Source organism: Macrobrachium rosenbergii, chromosome 14 (assembly GCF_040412425.1).
Source record: "Macrobrachium rosenbergii isolate ZJJX-2024 chromosome 14, ASM4041242v1, whole genome shotgun sequence".
NCBI classification, from domain to species: Eukaryota; Metazoa; Arthropoda; class Malacostraca; order Decapoda; family Palaemonidae; genus Macrobrachium; species Macrobrachium rosenbergii.
In genome coordinates this window covers 41,577,271-41,596,876 of record NC_089754.1, presented here as the reverse complement: position 1 = coordinate 41,596,876, position 19,606 = coordinate 41,577,271, and the positions used below count along the sequence as shown (strand labels likewise).

General features: G+C 37.1%; 1 protein-coding gene across 2 annotated transcripts in view; it reads right to left on the bottom strand.

Annotated features, from left to right (window-relative positions):
* Window positions 1-63: 63 nt before the first annotated feature.
* Window positions 64-19,606, bottom strand: part of LOC136846024 (nitric oxide synthase, salivary gland-like) — a 21,196-nt gene continuing 1,653 nt past the window's right edge. For both annotated transcript variants that reach the window (XM_067116652.1, XM_067116653.1), the window contains exons 2-26: window positions 13,907-14,033; window positions 13,485-13,621; window positions 13,154-13,316; window positions 12,804-12,895; window positions 12,370-12,511; window positions 9,753-9,892; window positions 9,301-9,475; window positions 8,649-8,750; window positions 8,230-8,525; window positions 7,887-8,031; window positions 7,626-7,730; window positions 7,224-7,288; window positions 6,917-6,952; window positions 6,444-6,683; window positions 5,945-6,119; window positions 5,556-5,676; window positions 4,847-4,925; window positions 4,345-4,523; window positions 3,871-4,034; window positions 3,473-3,683; window positions 3,071-3,158; window positions 2,615-2,743; window positions 1,923-2,065; window positions 1,350-1,541; window positions 64-1,119 (exon numbers count right to left, since the gene is read on the bottom strand). In XM_067116652.1, the coding sequence (XP_066972753.1) occupies window positions 2,623-2,743; window positions 3,071-3,158; window positions 3,473-3,683; window positions 3,871-4,034; window positions 4,345-4,523; window positions 4,847-4,925; window positions 5,556-5,676; window positions 5,945-6,119; window positions 6,444-6,683; window positions 6,917-6,952; window positions 7,224-7,288; window positions 7,626-7,730; window positions 7,887-8,031; window positions 8,230-8,525; window positions 8,649-8,750; window positions 9,301-9,475; window positions 9,753-9,892; window positions 12,370-12,511; window positions 12,804-12,895; window positions 13,154-13,316; window positions 13,485-13,621; window positions 13,907-14,017 (3,087 nt within the window). In that variant the 5' untranslated portion in view covers window positions 14,018-14,033 and the 3' untranslated portion in view covers window positions 64-1,119; window positions 1,350-1,541; window positions 1,923-2,065; window positions 2,615-2,622. The remainder of the gene's footprint in view (window positions 1,120-1,349; window positions 1,542-1,922; window positions 2,066-2,614; window positions 2,744-3,070; window positions 3,159-3,472; window positions 3,684-3,870; window positions 4,035-4,344; window positions 4,524-4,846; window positions 4,926-5,555; window positions 5,677-5,944; window positions 6,120-6,443; window positions 6,684-6,916; window positions 6,953-7,223; window positions 7,289-7,625; window positions 7,731-7,886; window positions 8,032-8,229; window positions 8,526-8,648; window positions 8,751-9,300; window positions 9,476-9,752; window positions 9,893-12,369; window positions 12,512-12,803; window positions 12,896-13,153; window positions 13,317-13,484; window positions 13,622-13,906; window positions 14,034-19,606) is intronic.

Genomic DNA, 19,606 nt, shown 5'->3' with positions numbered 1-19,606 from the left:
AAAACTACGAGCATGACCTCATGAGTTTAATTAAGAACATTAAAAAGAAGGGGTATAAAAGCATTTTTAATTAAAAAAAATATTTATTTGCATCTCTGAATAACAGCTAGATATTATCATGTGTGCGAAGTTTACAGTGGGACAGAATTTGATTCCCTATATACACTATAACTAAACAAGAACAGTATTCAAACTTAAGCCACTAATAAGAGAATGATCAAGTTTTTGTCCTATATCACAGATAATTTTAATGATTAGGAAATTTCTAGTTGGGTAGTGTTCCATACCAAGGAGAAACTACAATCATTTGTACACGAAACCAATACTAGCTCTTTACTCTTTGCAGATTCCTGTATAGCTTTCTGCCTTCAAGTTGGCGTTCTTTCTCTTTGGTCTTCTCACTTATGAACAATTCCTTCCGGAGAGCCCTACGAGTGTAGGATAACTCAGTGATCACGCTGAGCTGCTGTATAGAAATTCCAATGCAAAGTCTTCTTTCTAGTTCTAGTTACTTTTCTTAATCTATAAATTCACTGTTTTGCATTAGTATCAATGATATAAATTCCACTTTAATTTGAAGTATGCGCGTATACAGATTTCCCTCTTATTTGCTCACTTTTTCTATATGAGCATTCAATTTCGTGGAAACTTGTTAAGCAAGTTCATGGCATTTTAATCTGTTCACGAGGTATTTTGTTCATTGTTCCTCGAAGACTTTTTTTGTGAAACGTTCCGTTTGAATGATTAGCAAGCATATTCTTTAGAAATGTAGAACTATTAATCAAGAGCCTGTTTTTGTCTGTCTTCCTCAGATGATTCCAAATTAATATAGAGGCGGTGGTACTTCCTCTTCCTCAGAACGTTTTTTTGACAGAACATCCATGATTTCCAATTCTGTTGCCTTAAGATCCAGCAGTGTTACCTGCTGGGTTGGTAAGTCCGTCATTTCTTATGTATATAACAACATGCTTTCGCGTTTCATTCTCGAATGGAGAGAGCAGGCCACAAAGGATTTCATCCCAGGAAAAGCTACTTTTGTCAACGTCCTATCTCCGTTGTATCTTTGTGCTATACCGTCGACCCGATACCAAAAACTTCTTCGTGGTAGCGACGTTCGTCCTGTGGTAGATATTTGTTAGTTAGATATATTCTATAAATGAAGTCGATTTAATTTAAGCTATCCACTGACAAGAAAATCTGGGGTAACAATAGTGGGATGAAATAGCCAACAAAAAACTCTTGTCTTTACCGACGGTCAAAGATATATCTATCTTTCAGAGCACAAATAATAAACAACACTCCAACGAATTTCTTTTGATTACGAAGTAACAGTAACATCTGATATTTACCTTCATTTTCTGAATGACGTTTCTAGCTTCTGCCAGAGTCTTCTTTCCATGATCTTGGACAATAGTTAAGAGGGCTGCGGAGACACCGTCTGCCATGCCCTCACTTCCACATATGTAGACATGTCCTCCTGTCACAACCAGCTGTTTGTAAACTTCCTCCCCGTTTTCGAGCAACAGATCTTGAACGTAAGTCTGAAAAATGGACAGGCTATTGGTTATACTATCCTGGAATCTCAGGTTCATAAGCATAAGCATGATCTACATAATAACAGATAACTAAAATAATAACAGAGATAAAATATACAATCAAATATCTTCTCAAAACTGCAGGATAAAAATATACATATATATATATATATAAATATATTTTATATATATTATATATATATATATATATATATATATATATATATATATATATATATATATATATATATATATATATATATATATATATATATATATATTTGTTTAGAGAGAGAGAGAGAGAGAGAGAGAGAGAGAGAGAGAGAGAGAGAGAGAGAGAGAGAGAGAGAGAGAGCTGAGGTCATGAGAATCAACTGCCATCCTTACCTTGGGCATCGCAGGCTCCCTGGATAGTGCTAGATGTACTTCATTCATTACGTTGGCTCGACACATGGCAGACTTTTCTTCTGCATAAATGTCAGTAGCTCGAGTCTGGCATCCATAGTAGAGTGTTATTTTGCGCCGCTGACCTGCGTTACAGAAAAAGACATGATTTCAATCTTCTGACCCTATAAACAATTCCAGTAACAAAGGTTACTTCATACAGCAGTAGATTACAAATAACAGTACTGGAAGATGGATGGAAGTTGTCGTTAACCAGTTTTAAAATTCGTAGTATTTTTTTATGTTTAAATGAAGAACAATTTAACATAACATAACTGTTATGTGAAATAAGTAAGCATGGGGTTCTATATTTCACACATGTAGAACCCCATGCTTACTATAGAGAGAGAGAGAGAGAGAGAGAGAGAGAGAGAGAGAGAGAGAGAGAGAGAGAGAGAGAGAGAGAGAGAGAGAGAGAGAGAAATAAAAGGCTACATAAGAAAGAAAGGAAGATATGACACTTAACAATAATTCGTATATAAAAATTTTACCATTGTTTCATAGTGTAATGAAGTCACAAATGGATTTCAAAGTGAACAAAAAAGATACTGTTTACGAAAAACGCTGTTCCTCATCCCGTCATTAACAAATAAATTTACTTTTTACCTAGGAACGCATAGTGTAAAAACACGTACCTGTATGATTAATGTCGTACTTGGTAATGATAGTGCTGCCAAATTCCACGAAGAGGAGCAATACCGCTGCCAACGCCGATGAGAATGATCGGGGAACTTCCTTCCTCAGGTAGGTGGAACTCGGGAGCACTGAAGAAGAAAAACCAGACTGTTTAAGTGTTTAAGGATTACGGTATGGAAAATATGCATTCATTTCAGAAAACTTGGCACCTCTTTTCATTCGTATCTTGCTGTAACTTTTGAGAAGGGAGATATTTTATCTTTAAGAAACAATCAGTTTTAATTCTGCTTCATACATTTATATATGAATATTCACTGGTTATGTATTAAACATGTTTAAAAACACAATTCTTTTTCGTATTTTATTACTTTGTTAAATAAAGCAATCAAGAATGATCTTATTTTCTCTTTGGATCTTTCGCAAATGGAAAATCTCGGAGGTGGTCTTTGGCTCACCTTTTGTGGAACAACTCGATTCTGTCTCTTGGCTTCAGTGACTTGATGTAGGAAGTGCCGACGCCCTCGTGCAGCGTCCCTTTGCCACCTGGGAGAGGACATTAAAATGGTGTTGATAAATAAGAATAAAGCTCTAGACTGTTATCATACACTTATATATCTTTTGTTTTGTTCTTAGGATATCTATTTTCTGCTTTAACTTATTGACTACATCTTTTTTAGAAGTCCTGTATTTTTCAACTTAGGCCCCTCAGTGCGCAGTTTTAAAATGAGGCACGAGGGAGCAGACAATATAAACTTTTGTGCGTTCAAACTGGTCTTTTTGCTTTTATTTTTATTCCAAATGTACAAACATTCAAAAGAACAGAGAAGTAAATATTAACAAATGCAAACTCATCTCACCTCGGGTTTTGTAGTTGAAGCTGGCCACTGTGAGAGTCAGCTCTCCCTCTTCGAAATCTGGCGAGGAGCTGATGGAGTAAAGACGAGGCTGCAAGAGGGGAAGGCGGCACAGCAGGAGTCCTGCGTCCATCCTCACGCTGGGGAACTCATTCAGGATCTCCAGCAGGTTAGGATAATTCTCTTTCCTCCAGGTGCGATACGCATCAATGTCCTGAACAGATAGATTAGTAGTCATAAGTTGGAAAGCGTTTGAGAGTCATGGGCAGTCAATTCTATCAGCCTGAAACTATAACGTCTTGATTTAACCAAATGTTTTATGTTAGATAATAGTCTTCCACTATTTTCTGTCTCTGCTTACATAAAAGTAAGCATGGGTAAATCCTAAAGAAGCTACTTACCGTGGCTAAAGTTTCCAGTTGAGATCGCTCTTGGTTGTTGGTTGCCGCTAAAGCCATCAGCTTCAGCACAGATTGGGATGGAGGCGATGTGATGTCCAGGTATCTCTCCAGAAGGGTTCGGATGCTGGACACAGGCAGGTTCGGATAAGGTAACCACGAGTCACCTTAGGGGAAGAGAAGGGGAGGGTGATTAAAATTTCAGTCATTGTCTTTCAGTGGTCTCATATCTGTACATTTGACTATATAATTATGGAAGATGCTTTTGGATCAATGTCCAATGCTGTTGTAAAAACGAATAGTCCTCTTTATATTTATAGTTTGATGAGTAATAGATTTATTCATTCTTAAACTTGCCAACATTTCATAAAAATGATAAAAACTGAAACTGACACAGTAAACAAATGGCAGTAGAAAAGACTTTGTCATTCGGTTGCTCCCAAAACCTGGGCAGGTCTAAGTCTCATGAAGACCTACCTTCTTGTTTGCGTACGAGAACTTCCACAATTCTATCCGGGTCTTCGCAGTCGTCTAGCTTCCCCAGAATACCGAGAACCATGGACGAATTGTTTGAGGGAAAGATGCCAATGTTGTCTCCTACCTCGTATCGCAAGGACGGATTGTTCCCGGTGTTAACTGTCAGTTTGTGGTACCACCTGCGAAACGATAAGTACGATGTTTTAGTTGTTATGAGAAAATGGCAATATGGCCGCACTGACTCTTGCTAAAATGACCAGGCTATAAGATTTTAGTTATATATACTGTATATTATATATGTATGTATATATATATATATATATATATATATATATATATATATATATATATATATATATATATATATATATATATATATATATATATATATATATATATATATATATATATATATATATATAGAGAGAGAGAGAGAGAGAGAGAGAGAGAGAGAGAGAGAGATTAAAGTTAACCATAGCAAGCAACTTAAAAAGATACTCACTTGTTTCCTTCCTCAAATAATGACTGGCTTCCAGTTACAATACACGATTCGACCTTCTTCCTGTGTAGCGTCGAAAAGCCTGAAATTCATAAGAATAAAATTTTTCTGTTATTCATAACCTTAGTTTCTTCACGTTCACAACTTGAGCTACTCTTTATTTTTGCTTATTACAGAAAGGGTAAATGCTGCAGAAGGATGGAAGAAGGGCAGGATGTCCATGGCAATTATAATTTCAGTCTGGTCAAAATGAACCCTAAGACGTTAACAACAGTGAAAGTCTTGGATCCTTTTATCTTTTGGCTTTATTTGTGTGAATCTGTGTATTTCATCTGCAAAAAATATTTTGGGAAGCTCTAAATTTTGTGTGAAATGTTCAAATGATTACCTGGACTCATGTCCAGAAATGCTAAAATTTGTTATGTCAAAACCCGTTAGGCAGAGAATCTGCCATAGTCCTCTGAGAGTGAGCAAGGGAATGTGACTGGATAAGTATTTTTCTAATACCGTAAGTACATAAGTATCTTGTACGGCAATGTATTATCATGCTACCATGCCAGAGGCCTGTAAGGCATTACTACCTAATACCTGTTAATTATAGTAAAAATATATATCTGTTAACTCAGATCCTCTGCGATCACTGTGTTCATTTATATTGTTAAAATGACTGTTTGTGTCCTTCCTTGACTCATCAGTTCTTTGCATTGCTTACCATTTGTTAACTTGGCTGGCTCGTTGTGCACAGCAAACTTGACCTGGTTGCTGTTGGAGACCTGACTTGCTACGGAGCCCTCTTGGGCGCAGTGCTCTACCTGGAAGCGGTTACAGCAAGCCTGGAAATAAAGATAAAGCGTCTGGTGATTCTTTTCTCAATTCTTCTCCAGCACCCTTTTAGACTCATTCTAACGGATCCATTTGTTGGGCAAGCGACCTCTTTCAACAATAAAAAAATAAAAAAAGCAATTCTCATGGTAAGATTACCAAAGAATAATCATGCAGTGCAGTGAAACGAAATAGTTACAAAGGAAATAGTGCAGGGAGTCCGAAATATCTGGAATTGATAACAGGAATTATAAACATGGAATCGAGAGGTGGTTTTACCTCCAAAAGCTGGTTAGCCCATGAATTGAAGGTGTCCAACTGATGTTCAGTTTCATCTCCGCAAGTCAAGTCCATGATTCTGTCTCCTCCAAGGGTGTGCATGAGGTTGTCGATGTACTTGCCGAAGGCGCAGAAGTGCTTGTAGTTGGTAGATCCAAGGGCGAAAACAGCGTAGCTGTTGAGGGAAAGAGAACTGGTTCAACTCAAACTGACAACGAGTGTATATGACACCACCTGACAACGTTCTTTAATTTTTCCATTTTAATGAAATGTTCCCACAAGTTATACGGAATAACGCTTGGCAATGTATTATATCATGAATGAGTTCCATCATGCATTATTGCCCTCTAGCATGCATGCAACATGGTTGCCTCTGCAGGATCAAATGGTCGCTGCTTTTCCTCTAATAAACCAGTGGCTATTACACCGAGGTCTTTGGCGCTCACATTCATGCAAGATCTATGGCAGACAGAAGTAAAAAATAACCATGCAAACTCACGTGACATCGTTAGCCGGATCATGATTTGCGATGAGACCGTCCGTGCTATCGACCAGACTGTCGTTGCTGCTGTAAAAGCTGGGCTCATACCCTTCCAAACCGCGGGCATCCTCGTCGTCGTGGCTCTTCCTCTCACGCAACTTACTGGCGAGGAGAGAGAAGAAGCCCCTGTTCTTCTTCAGGAGCTTCGTCTCGCTGCAGATGCCGCTCTCTGATTTGACTTCGGCCCTTACGCCGTTGCTGTGGGGATGAGGTTTGTTATTATTATTATTATTATTATTATTATTATTATTATTATTATTATTATTAAGTCTTTTTTCTTTGACAATAATCACTGAAACATTAATACTTTAAAATTGGATCGTGGCTGAACCTATATTTCATTACTGATATCATTATTATCAAAGTACGAGCAAAAATCACAACAAGAAAATGACCTTTTGAAAAACACACAAAAAGGACTTTTCACTTACACTTTGATATCGTTGTAGTCGTCCCAGAACGAGGCGCTGCAATAAAAATAAGAAAACCGTCAATTAACGATTATTATAATCCTTTCTCTCTCTTAATTCATGACTTTACTAATACTGTATATGTATGATGAATTCAACCTAATCAGTACCTACATGAACATAAATGAAATTATGTAACTTGGGTCAAAACTTCTCTTTATTTTAATGCGTGACTTCAAAAAGTGCACAAACACTAGTCGAAAGTGCACTGTGAGTAGGGAAACTGGAAGAAGCAGAAATCCAAAGTTGGAGAAAAACTATTACTTACATATTCTCTTCAGAGGCGACGGCGTTGCCCCTTTCTCTCAACTCGTAGAGTATCTTCGTGAATTCCTGCCAAAAGAGGTCAATGAGGTTATTGAATTCCTTTGAGAATGTTATTGAATTCCTGTATAATTTGAGAGGTCGTTATTATCATGAACGTATTAACGTCAGATTCCCTCCCCCCCCATCTCTCTCTCTCTCTCTCTTGTGCTTTTTGCATTTACAGCCTGAATAAAAATTCTGACTACAATAAAACAGCAACATTAAAATTAAATAAATAACAATAATGAAAATAAATAAATAACAGTAATGATAACGTGGCCTTTCATGAGGTAAAAGCATACATTCCTATTCATTAGATATACAGTAAAGACCGTTCACTAAAATGTCAAAGAACTGGGCTTACCTTTCCATTCTGAGGAGGTTCTCCAACACCAGTTGTAGAAGCCAGCATAACCACCATGGTTTCACTGCTCAGTTTGCTGACGTCATATTCGTCCATACAGATGACCTGATGAGAGATATAGTTCACTTGATGACTTACTGAAATAAAATTTTTAAACAAGAATGTTTCAAAATCAAAATATTTATGGTAAACTAAGTTCATACGACAGTCAATCATGAAAATAATTTTATATCCTCCTCTCTCTCTCTCTCTCTCTCTCACCTCAGGATTGAACCTGAGGCTGAAGGAATCGTAGAGACTGTTGGCGTATCCTTGAGCTTTTCCTGTTTCTGAGGCGTAGATGATGGCGATGCGAACTCTCTTGGCCAGGGCCCCAGCGTAGAGGGTCGTAGCGAAGTAGACGCACCTGTTGAAGATGGTGAAGATGAGATATTTGTATGTCTAAACCTAACCTACGTAAGCATTTACATCTTTGTGTCAGTCTTATGCTGAAAGATGGAAAGCACAGAAAAACAAACAATTTCATCCATGAAACGTTGTATGAACTTAATAAAGAACCTATATATGAGGACTGAAACTTGAGGCAATCTGATCTGTAACTTACAGAGCCGCTCTCCTAAACCTCTGGATAGGGCTGCTCCTCTTTTTGGTGGCCTCGCCGCTCAGCAAATCGTTCTGGCGTTCGAAGGCCACCCACGCTGGAAGCTGGTACTCGTAGGAGGGCTTCATGTAATAGAGCGTCATCTCCTGGTGAAACACGGGCGTCAGAGAGCCCGAAATAGGAGGCACGATCCACACCCAGTCGGCTGGACAGCCTCCCCTTTGACGATGTTCGTTACTGTGGAACTGCATGAAGGTCTCTGCAGCGGTGTGGTGGTCCACGATGGTCACCTCCTTCTCCTGTTGACGAAATTAAAACAGAACGATAAGTGATCCTCCGACTAAAAGGACCGGTTACTATCACCCCACCCCCATTTCATCTTGGACGACTTATTCATCAAGTTTTTTTTTTTCTTTCCTTACCTGGTAGGAGTGTAAGACAGCTATGTTAAGTTCCAGGGTCGCCTTGTCCTTCCAGAGGCTGATTGGAGACTTTGTGTCGAGGCCGAGCTTCTCCCCAAACATCTGTGGACAAAAGAGTTTTTCTTTTCTAATTACTGCCATCACACACAACTCAAAGTGTACGATTTTATCCATAAAGAAAATACCATTCCTTCCTCGAATATAAGTGTTAAAGAGCGACGGCGAACCTTGGGTGGGCAGAGCCAGCATCCAGGACAAAACTTAAAACATTACGATTTATTAATCATAACATCTTGATTTAAATCTAAAATTCAAGTGAGGTGCTTAAAAAGAATGCACGGGAATGGATAAAGCTTTAAAAACCTAACTTGTACCTCCTTAATGATTATTTTCAAATCTGCAGCTCATGATTTGAGATAAGCTAAACGACCGCGACCTGTACGAGAAGCTTACAACCTATAGGAACTCACTAAGACAAAACATTGTACTAGTCAGGATTATAGCATACATCTAAATAAAAATGGATTTTGTTCACTCCTTGTCCACATGTTAACTTTCTCAGACATGTATAAGTATACTTGTATGTACAAATATGATCAGTTTTAACTTATGGGAAGAGGTAACGAGAAACTTAGGGCAGTGTCATTATTACCGGAAGTAAATTGTACCGCTGGACGTCGCAAAGGTCCCGAGTGGCAATTTCGGTGGACATGTACCACCCGTTGAAGGGCGCCGCTGGGAACTGGAGTCCTCCGCAGTCTAGCATCATTGAGGAAACAGCTGGAACGCCGAACCATTTCAGTTTCAAGTCCTCAAACCATTCGTACCTGGCGGAGAAGAGATGTTCAACCTGTTAAAGATTTTAATACATACACGCAATGATGCACAAGCACACTTGGCATGCATAGATATAAGTGTGCCTTTTGTATTTAAGAAATATCTTCTAAAAAGTGCTACCCTTCCAGTTTTCAGCTGTTACTCTCGAGTGAGGCTGCTAATCCCGTGTCCTTCTGAGGTATATTGTTCAACCCTTTGCATTTACGGACTCTTAAATTTTACTGTAAGATTCCACCCAGCAAACAATGGCGACATCACTCTACTTACTCAGGATGTTTGAGATCAACCAAGAGAATCTTCTCCTCGGGGATATCCATCCATTCCGGTTCACCCGTGGGCATCGACACCACCAGGGGCAGGACGTCGAAGCGACCGCCTGTGCCCTTCCAGCCCAGCTCCAGGCAAACCTGAATTGGGAAGAGAAATAATAATGAGGCGCTAAGCAGAACTTGTGGCTCTGTCGGACATCATTCCTCAAAACACTGACAGCCTTCTCTGACCCTTTGTCTTCAAAAAGGCTTAGAGCATGGTCGCTCTCCTTTCAATCTCTTATTTTACAATAATTCTAAGCTCATCTGCACGATATGATGTTACCACAGAAAATAAGATGAGATAACAATAATTACCGAGCCACGTTAATAACATAGTAATCAACGAAACAACAACTAAACTAAATGTTCTCATCGAGGCACGCGTCACCTTCGTTATCACCACCACATCATCATCTCTGGAATTTGTTTTTTGCTGCCCTCTCCTCGACCCTAGCTGGGTCCCCGGGGCTGCGAATCTTCTCTCTCGATAAGAAGAAGAATAACAAAAAGAAGACGAAGCGAGCCTTTGGTGAAAGTTACTAAATTAAAACAAGTTTTTGTTTGTTTGTTGAACTCGCTGGAGCCGGTGGTTTCCCATTAAAAGAGCGACAAATCCAACGAAATTTGCTCGTGCTGGACTGTAGAACTGGCTCATACTAGCACGGGTTCTCGTTTCTTTCGGCAGCAGGTGATTAAGTAGTTTGGTCTCTTTTATGGACAGATGGCTTCTTTTTTTTTCTCTCTCAGAATTTCCTGTTGTATAAGCATCTTCACAGAAAATAACAAAACCTTGGATGCTGGTGGTATGTGCATGCATCTAATAACATGCTCATATCCACAAGACAGGAGATTGCACACGTACACTCTACACGCATTGTATATGATGCAGATATCATGTACAGATGAAACGCAGATAGCCTTGTGCAACACTTGCCCACACACGTCGAGTGACGAGTAGTCATGAAAACCGTAACACTAAGTATCCCCGGATCTAATGAGATCGAAAACTGATCAAACCGAGTAGAGCCGGTTTTGTGGTTGGCTCGTGCTCTGGCTGAACGCGACCCCCTGGTTCCAGAGGCAGAAAAACATGTGTGTCATGGAACTCTCTTTCTCTCCGTTGTGCATTCGCGCATCAGAGCTATCTCGGAATACGCTGCGTTCATAAAGATTTCTTGGAAGTTGGTATTAAGCTCGGACCTTACAGACTACAGCGGAACTATAAAGAAATAATTTAATGATTATAACGTGGTTACAGTCTTCGAAATTAGAAATGCTTTTTGCCAAAAGAAAGAAAAGAACAGTAAAATATCACAAAATGTTTTACCGGTCGTTTTAGTAACATTTACGTACACACGCACATTCTTCGCAGAAGAATAAATGCTTACATGTTCACTAAGTATAACTCTCCAAAGATAATTGATACAAGAGGTAGGCTGAACGGTAGACTTTACGACCGCACTCCGTAAAATACCAGGCTGTACTGAACCTTGACTCAAACTTCAGAAGAAGCAGTGTGGACGCAACGACTGCGAATCATGATGAGGAACGAAAGTCGGGAGGATAAGTGAGTTCACAGATAATATCAACTAGTTCTATTCCGCAAATGATCAAGATAAGTTTGTAGAAACGAAGGGGGATATATTCTGATTATAAACTACTTTTCTCCCAGGATTTATTTTCTCCCGGGATTTATTTTCTCCCAGGATTTAACTCCGACATGAAAAAAGGACGTGAAAAAAAGACGAAAAAAAAAAAAAAAAACTTGCACATCACATTATCTGGAGATGAAGAAAACAAGTCTGGCTTTGAGTTAGTTATGGTAATGAAGTGCGAACACACACGCACATGCACACACACACAGACACACAAACGCCGAATTTATGAAGACGAAGTAGGAAAACCAAAAGCTTCCTTTCTAGTGTGAAGAGGTTTTTTCTGACTCTGACCACATCAAAGAAACCTCTCTCTCTCTCTCTCTCTCTCTCTCTCTCTCTCTCTCTCTCTTTTATCAATATGACGACTGCAACCACCTTTCTTTTGACTTTTTTTTATATTATTATTTGTTAGATTCCCTCCTAAGTGCATCAAGGTCAAAATTTGTCACAAGTTCATCAATCGTGTAAGCAATCTGGATAATACCAGTGTTACAGTAAACACCAAGTTTCAGGACTGAGTGTGGCAGTGGAAACTGACATTTGCAGAGCAGGGAGAAAGAGTGTGTGTGTGTGTGTGTGTGTGTGTGTGTGTGTGTGTGTGTGTGTGTATTTAGTGTAAGGATAACGCCCCTACCCAGTTAAAAATAATGTATTGAAAGTTGCTGAAGACACTTAGGGGGGTCTGGTTCAAAAGACAGTGGCTCACAAGGAAATCCGCGAGTCTCCAGAATGACTGGGTGATTGATATATATGTTAGAATATATATAGTATTTGACACACACACACACACACGTGTGAGTGCAACTTATGCCACCTAAAACGCAAAAATTAAAGACAAATATCAGAGGAGAACAAAAGACTTGCTTTCTACACTCAGTAGATGACATCTGAATCATAAAACCCTACGGAACCTACCTTAGTGAAGTCCTTGTAGGCAGGATCGCCAATAACAGAGCCATCTGGCTGCTCGTACCCGGCGAAGGCGATCAGCTGCTGATTCCAGACGCGAAAGTCTCTCTGTCCGACCTTCCGCTGAGGGAACACGGTGATCGTCGATCTGCGTCGACAAACAGGTAAGGGGAAAATGAATAGAATATAGAATTCAGGCCACAGGCCAAGCGCTGGGACCTATGGGGTCATTCACCGCTGAACGGAAATTGGCATTAAAAACGTTCTAAAGGTGTAATGGGAGGAAAATCTAGCAGTTGCACTATGAATCAACTGGATGCCGATGCCGAAATTTATACATTTATATCAGAATTGCATTCATGTGACAAGCCTGGGAAACAATCCCACATTCCATTTTGAAAACCAAATCTTTGCTTATAAATCAATTTACGAATACATACCTTATGTTGCCTCCGTTTGTTGCATAGTCAATGTGTTGCAGCAATAATTCGAACATATCCTTTGTAGTAGTTGCGTGCCTTCCGTCAAACAACTGCAAAACAATGACATAACAGATGTCAGATCATGTTAGCTGAACTAATGAGTCCGCTGCAAGTTTTGCGCAAAGTAGTTCAAATTGTTTTTGAAAATCATATCTTCTGTTCACCCATTTTCCTGTTCATTTCTACTCCTTTTCCCTTCAATTGTCTTATTAATTATAATCTAAGAGCACAAATTTCACCAAACCACATATTTTCCTATACTTATCCTTACGTGTGTCTTACATTCCTTTTTAAATTTCGATACTCACATGCAGTTTGTTCCAGGAGATTCGACCGATGCAGCGAGGGGCGTTCCTCCAAGCCAGTTTGACCCCGAACTCGAGCTCATCCGTGGTCAGGTCGTAAGTACCAGTCCGGACCAAAGCTTGGGTCACTTCCTGAAGGCGGGCTTGGTGCTCCTTGGTCTCGAACCTACGAGGACGAAGGAAGGAAAAAAGTTGAGAAAAAAGAGGTAACATAATTGTTCCTGATGACTGAAAATACCTGTATATTTCGAAGGGAACGAAGAATCTGTCTGAAACTTGCGATTTATCATTACCATCCAACAAGCTTCGAGAGAGAATTTGCTAAAGCTTTTACCTTTTGGTCTCCTTGTAGTATTCATCCAAAAATTGCTTGGCTTGGTAAAGAACCTCACTTGATGGCCTGTTCTCCAACAGCGTTTTCCTTGAGCCCATCAAAGAGCCTTTACAGACGACGGCTGAACAGACGCCAGGCTGGAATAGAAGTGAAAGAAAAGTAAAATCATCAGTCTTCCTTCGGCAGAGCGTTTTCTTATGAAGCGAGATAGGCTATGCATCCTTAAGGATCTGGATTTTTAATTACTGGAAACAGGAGAAAGTTGAAATAATTTACAACATACTCATTTACATAATCTATTAACAATTGCCTGACTAATTTATGACTTGGTGAAGTGACGTATCCTCAAAAGCTGACCAAGAAATTAGGGGGAAAGACTGCACAACTTGAAACAATAAAATGTAAGAAGGGTTTTAGCTTACGTCCTCAGCCTTCATGTGAAGGACATCCGTAGCTTCCTTCGCAGATTCAAAATTGATGAGATTCTGTGGCCTGCTGAAGGGACACTGAGGTTTGACTACTAAACCTTCCATGCTGTTTCTGCTGTTTCTGAAATGAAAGAATAAATACATTGGGTCCTCTTCGGTAATCTATACGGTTTTTCAATCAATACGCACAATGGCACACACACACACACTTATATACGGTATATACGTGTATGTATATATATATATATATATATATATATATATATATGTATATATATATATATATATATATATATATATATATATATATATATATAAATATATATGTATGTATATATATATTTATATATTACAGTATATATATATATATATATAATATATATATATATATATATATATATATATATATATATATATATATATATATATACACACACACACACATATATATACATATATATATATATATATATATATATATATATATATATATATATATATATATATGTGTATATATAAACATATGCGTAGAAGCTTACGTTAAGGACAATAAACGATAGGCGTCCATGCAATCAATTATGTCGGAGGTCATTAATCATTAAAACTTATAACCTCAAATCAAACTGACGGGACTATTTTGTTTTACAACAACACTAATGACAGAGAGAGAGAGAGAGAGAGAGAATCTGAGTGGGGAATCAGGACCAGTCATGAATTCTAGTTGCATCTTAAGGTCGTTCTGTTGGCTAAGTCAAGATCTATAACCCAAACATGGCGGCGCTTTTGCTCAATTACCGTATGCCATTGTGGCAAGGTCGCCTGACAAAAACTTAACCCTCATTGCAACGAGTGGTTTAATATACTTTCAATTGAACCCATTTGTGAAAAATAATAATAATAATAATAATAATAATAATAATATGTTTACAATCAAGGGAACCAAATCGAATTGAGGAAATTATGGGACGAAGACAAAGAATTTCGTAAGTTATTTCTTTGAGGATATGAAAAATGTCATTATTCTTCCTATTACAGTCAAGAAAAGAACGTCAGTGTTTCTGATAATTAGAGAAATAATAATAATAATAATAATAATAATAATAATAATAATAATAATAATAATAATAATAATAATAATAATAATATGTTTACAATCAAGGGAAGCAAATCGATTTGAGGAAATTATGGGACGAAGACAAAGAATTTCCTAAGTTATTTCTTTTGAGGATATGAAAAATGTCATCATTCTTCCTACTACAGTCAAGAAAAGAACGTCAGTGTTTCTGATGATTAGAGAAAAATGTGATTTTCATTAAAGAAAATGATTAAAACGCAAGATGCTCTTCTTTATACGAGAATGCGTGGAATAGGTCGTTGTCGTTCTTGAAGAGGATACCTGCGTGCATTTGCTAATTATTTATTCATTTGTGTGCACTTGTTAATTGTGAAGTTACCTGCGTGCATTTGCTAATTATTTATTCATTTGTGTGTACTTGCTAATTGTGAAGTTACCTGTGTGCATTTGCTAATTATGTATTCATTTGTGTGCACTTGCTAATTGTGAAGTTACCTACGTGCATTTGCTAACTATGTAGTTACCTATGAGCATTTGCTAAATACATGTGGGCAAGGAAAGCGGGGAACCAGTCAACCTGAAGAAATTTTTTCGTAACAAGGGGTCCTGAGGTTTGCTTACGTCACAGGGGCACCTGATGAGGTGTGAATGCCGCTTTTAGAGAGCAAATAAGAAAATGCAGGTTTTAGTTTTTGCAGTCCAGTCCCGGATAAAAGAGAATGGCTGGTCGCAGGTTTGACGCCTCGTAAAATACCAAGCTCTTCTGGAGCTCCCGACAAGCCTCTTGCGTTCTGATGTAAATATCAAGAGTCATGGAACTACTATAGTAACAAAAGGGCTAGTCAAAGCGGCAGTGGGCCACAGCAGGAGTGGATTTGTTTTCTCTACTTTACATTAATTCAAATTTTCTGATCCTGAATGCAAATGCCCTTTAACTTACAAGAGAAAAGCTTCCACTGAATAGATTTTCATTTGTATAAAAAATATTCAGCACAGAGAGAGAGAGAGAGAGAGAGAGAGAGAGAGAGAGAGAGAGAGAGAGAGAGAGAGAGAGAGAGAGATAGTGGTACCTTAGGCCTCCAAAAGAGGAAACTTATCCCAAGAGTTGTGGAAGGGTGTGGTGGTTTAGTTGATTCGTGCATAACTTATCTGGAGTTGGTTAGAGCGGTTCTGTGGGAGTTAGAGATGTTAACAAATGTATACCCTGTAATAACAGGCACCTTTGAAGCCGAAATCAGGTATTTTCAAAGGTTAATTAACATTATACTCACACAAGACACATATTTATATATGTAATATATACGTATATAAATCCAGTATATGTATATATATATATATATATATATATATATATATATATATATATATATATATATACTATATATATATGCAAATATATATATGTATAATATATATATATATATATATATATATATATATATATATATATATATATATATATATATACTGTACATATATATATATATATATATATATATATATATATATATATATATATATATATATATATATATATATATATATATATACTGTATATATATATATATATATATATATATATATATATATATATATTATATATGTATATATATATATATATATATATATATATATATATTATATATATGTATATATATATATATATATATATATATATATATATATATATATATATATATATATATATATATATATATATATATATATATATATATGTATGTATGTGTGTCAGTATGATGTTAACCAACCTTTGAAAATACCTAATTTTGGCTTCAAAGGCGCCTATTATTGCAGGGTACACATTTATTAACATCCCTAACTCCCACAGAACCGCTCTAACCAACTCCAGATAAATTATGCACTAATTTACTAAACCACCACACCCTTCCACAACTCTTGGGATAAGTTTTCTCTTTTGGAGGTCTAAGGTAGCACTCTCTCTCTCTCTCTCTCTCTGTGTATGTATAATTTTGTTTTTATACATATGAAAGTCTATTCAGAGGAAGCTACTATCTATCTATCTATCTATATATATATATATATATATATATATATATATATATATATATATATATATATATATATATGTATATATATATTTATATATATATGTATAGAATAGATACACAGCTATATATATATATATATATATGTATATATATTCATACACACACACATATATACAGTATATATATATATATATGATATAATTTCTAATGGTAATGCAACTCTAATCAGTACTGGTTCTGCAACCACTAGCTTAACACTTCAAAGATCACTCAGATGTAGCGTAAGAAAATCATTTTGGCAAGTCTTATCAAATGAGAGGCTGTCGCAAAAGTGAATGTCACATTGGAGAAGAGAATTTAAAAATACTTCTCTCGAAATTGGCTGAATTTCAAAAAAACTCTTCGAAGACACAGAAAACTCAATAAGGCTGCGATGATTTCCGAGGAGGTTCTCCTTGAAGCCGAAAGAGCGTTTGTGGCTGTTGCCTCGTTGCGTCAGAGGAAAATCGGCTTAAGATGAAGTCGTGACGTCACTGGAGGGATGCGATTGCTCGAAGCGCATCAAGCATGTGACGTCAGAAGAGGGATGTGACGACAGACAACAAAATAACGATTGGTGAAACTTACATGTATTTGTGTTTGTGTGTGTGTTTTTATTTTCTTGTTTATATGGTTTATCCACTGAAGTTTGTTACAAAAAATGTTCAATTTTTGACTCCCAGTTAGCGCTTGGGGATGAGGTTCTTAGCTCTAAGTGTGTGTGTGTGACAAAACTCTTATGAGAAAACGCCTCGTAAGAATTTCCACCATATCTTATTAAATGTAGTAAAGAAACTCCTTCTGACACCATAAAAACTGACAGAACAGAACCAACATCACCCAGCCTCTCTACAGACCAAAACCAACACAAAATTGGAAGACTTAATAACTTAGATATCATTAAATTCTTGTGCATTACACTAATACAGAGATCGAGATAAGTTAACCATGAGTCCTTCATGAAAAATAAACTTGTGTATACTTTGAAATTCGAAAACATTGACTCCAAACGGTTAGAATGGCTTAGTTGTAGTAAAGGAACTCTTTCTGACATCACAAAAACAGAGCAGAACAGATGCAACATCACCCAGTCTCTCTACAGACCAAAACCAGCGCAAAATTGGCAGACAACCCTGACCCTCTAACTAGAACGCGAGATCACAGCTAGGCTTTACCAAGTTAGATATCGCCAAATTCTTGTGAATTATACTAAAACAAAGATTGACATTACTAATACAAAGATTGAAATAAGTTCATCACGAGTGTTTCATGAAAAATAAGTTTGTGTTTACTTTGAAATTCGAAAGCACTGACTCCAAACGGTTAGAATGGCTTAAATTTTTGTTTTGAAAGTATAAAAAAAAAAAAAAACTGAACTTAAAGAAAATGGTTTCTTTTATCGCGCTTTACCCTGACTGAAGAAATTTCACCTAGTCGGGATCCCCGTGGATTCAAGGGGAATTTCACTGGGACCGGGCTAGCGCCATGCCCTTTTCTAGACCAGCTTGAGGTCAACAGAGGACAATGGTTTGGAAGAGGACGCGCCTATATTGCTTCACGTGACATGTAAATAAGACGTTTAGGCTTTCATTTTATTTTGTGATTATCCACAAGAAAGCTAATTAAGGGATAAAGGTAATAACTGGCTACTCATGGATTAGTTCGTTCAAGAAATTGTAAGACCTTTCTTGTACTGAATCACGCCAGAGGCGTAGGCACTGAGTCGGTTTCTGCTTATGATCAGTTTGCAGCCAGTGCAAACCTAATCAAACCAGTAAAGCTAGAGACAGGAAAAAAAATATATGTTTGACCCCTGGACAGGCTGGATGCAATAATAAATTTGAATAGATTAAAACGTTTTGGTTCTACGAGAGTTTGTCTGAAGTAAAAGGTTGTTTTCAAAGCTTACAGCAACTCCTAGTGAACATGACTTCGTAGATATGGCCACACTTCGTTAATACGATCTTCTAATTCACCTAAATATTTAGTTCCCAAATCTTCCAAATTACATAAAACAAATATAAACAAATATATATATAATGTATGTATGTATATATATGTATATATATATATATATATATATATATATATATATATATATATATATATATATATATATATATATATATATATATATGTATATGTGTGTGTGTGTGTGTGTGTGTGTGTGTGTGTATGTACAAACAGATAGACACCAAGTATACCACTTTCTACTCTCTTGTTCTCCAGAAATATTCTTATTCTTTGGTTCAATTTCTAACAACTGCCAAATACAGTAACAACTGGAACTGTCCCTGGGAGAATCCCCCTCTAATCAAAATATACAAAATGTCTATCACTGAAAATACAAAGGTGATACAACTTGTCAACACTCAACGATCAGTAACGTTTGATGGAGCCATTCATTCATCCAAGCAATATTCCCAGTAACAAGAAAGCGGGAAAGAAATATCTAAATACTAGTAAATACGTAGAGTAAGATGAAGTCTTCAAAGACAGTAATTAAGAAATGCAAGATGGTACTGTTATAAGGTTTATACACTTTGGTTT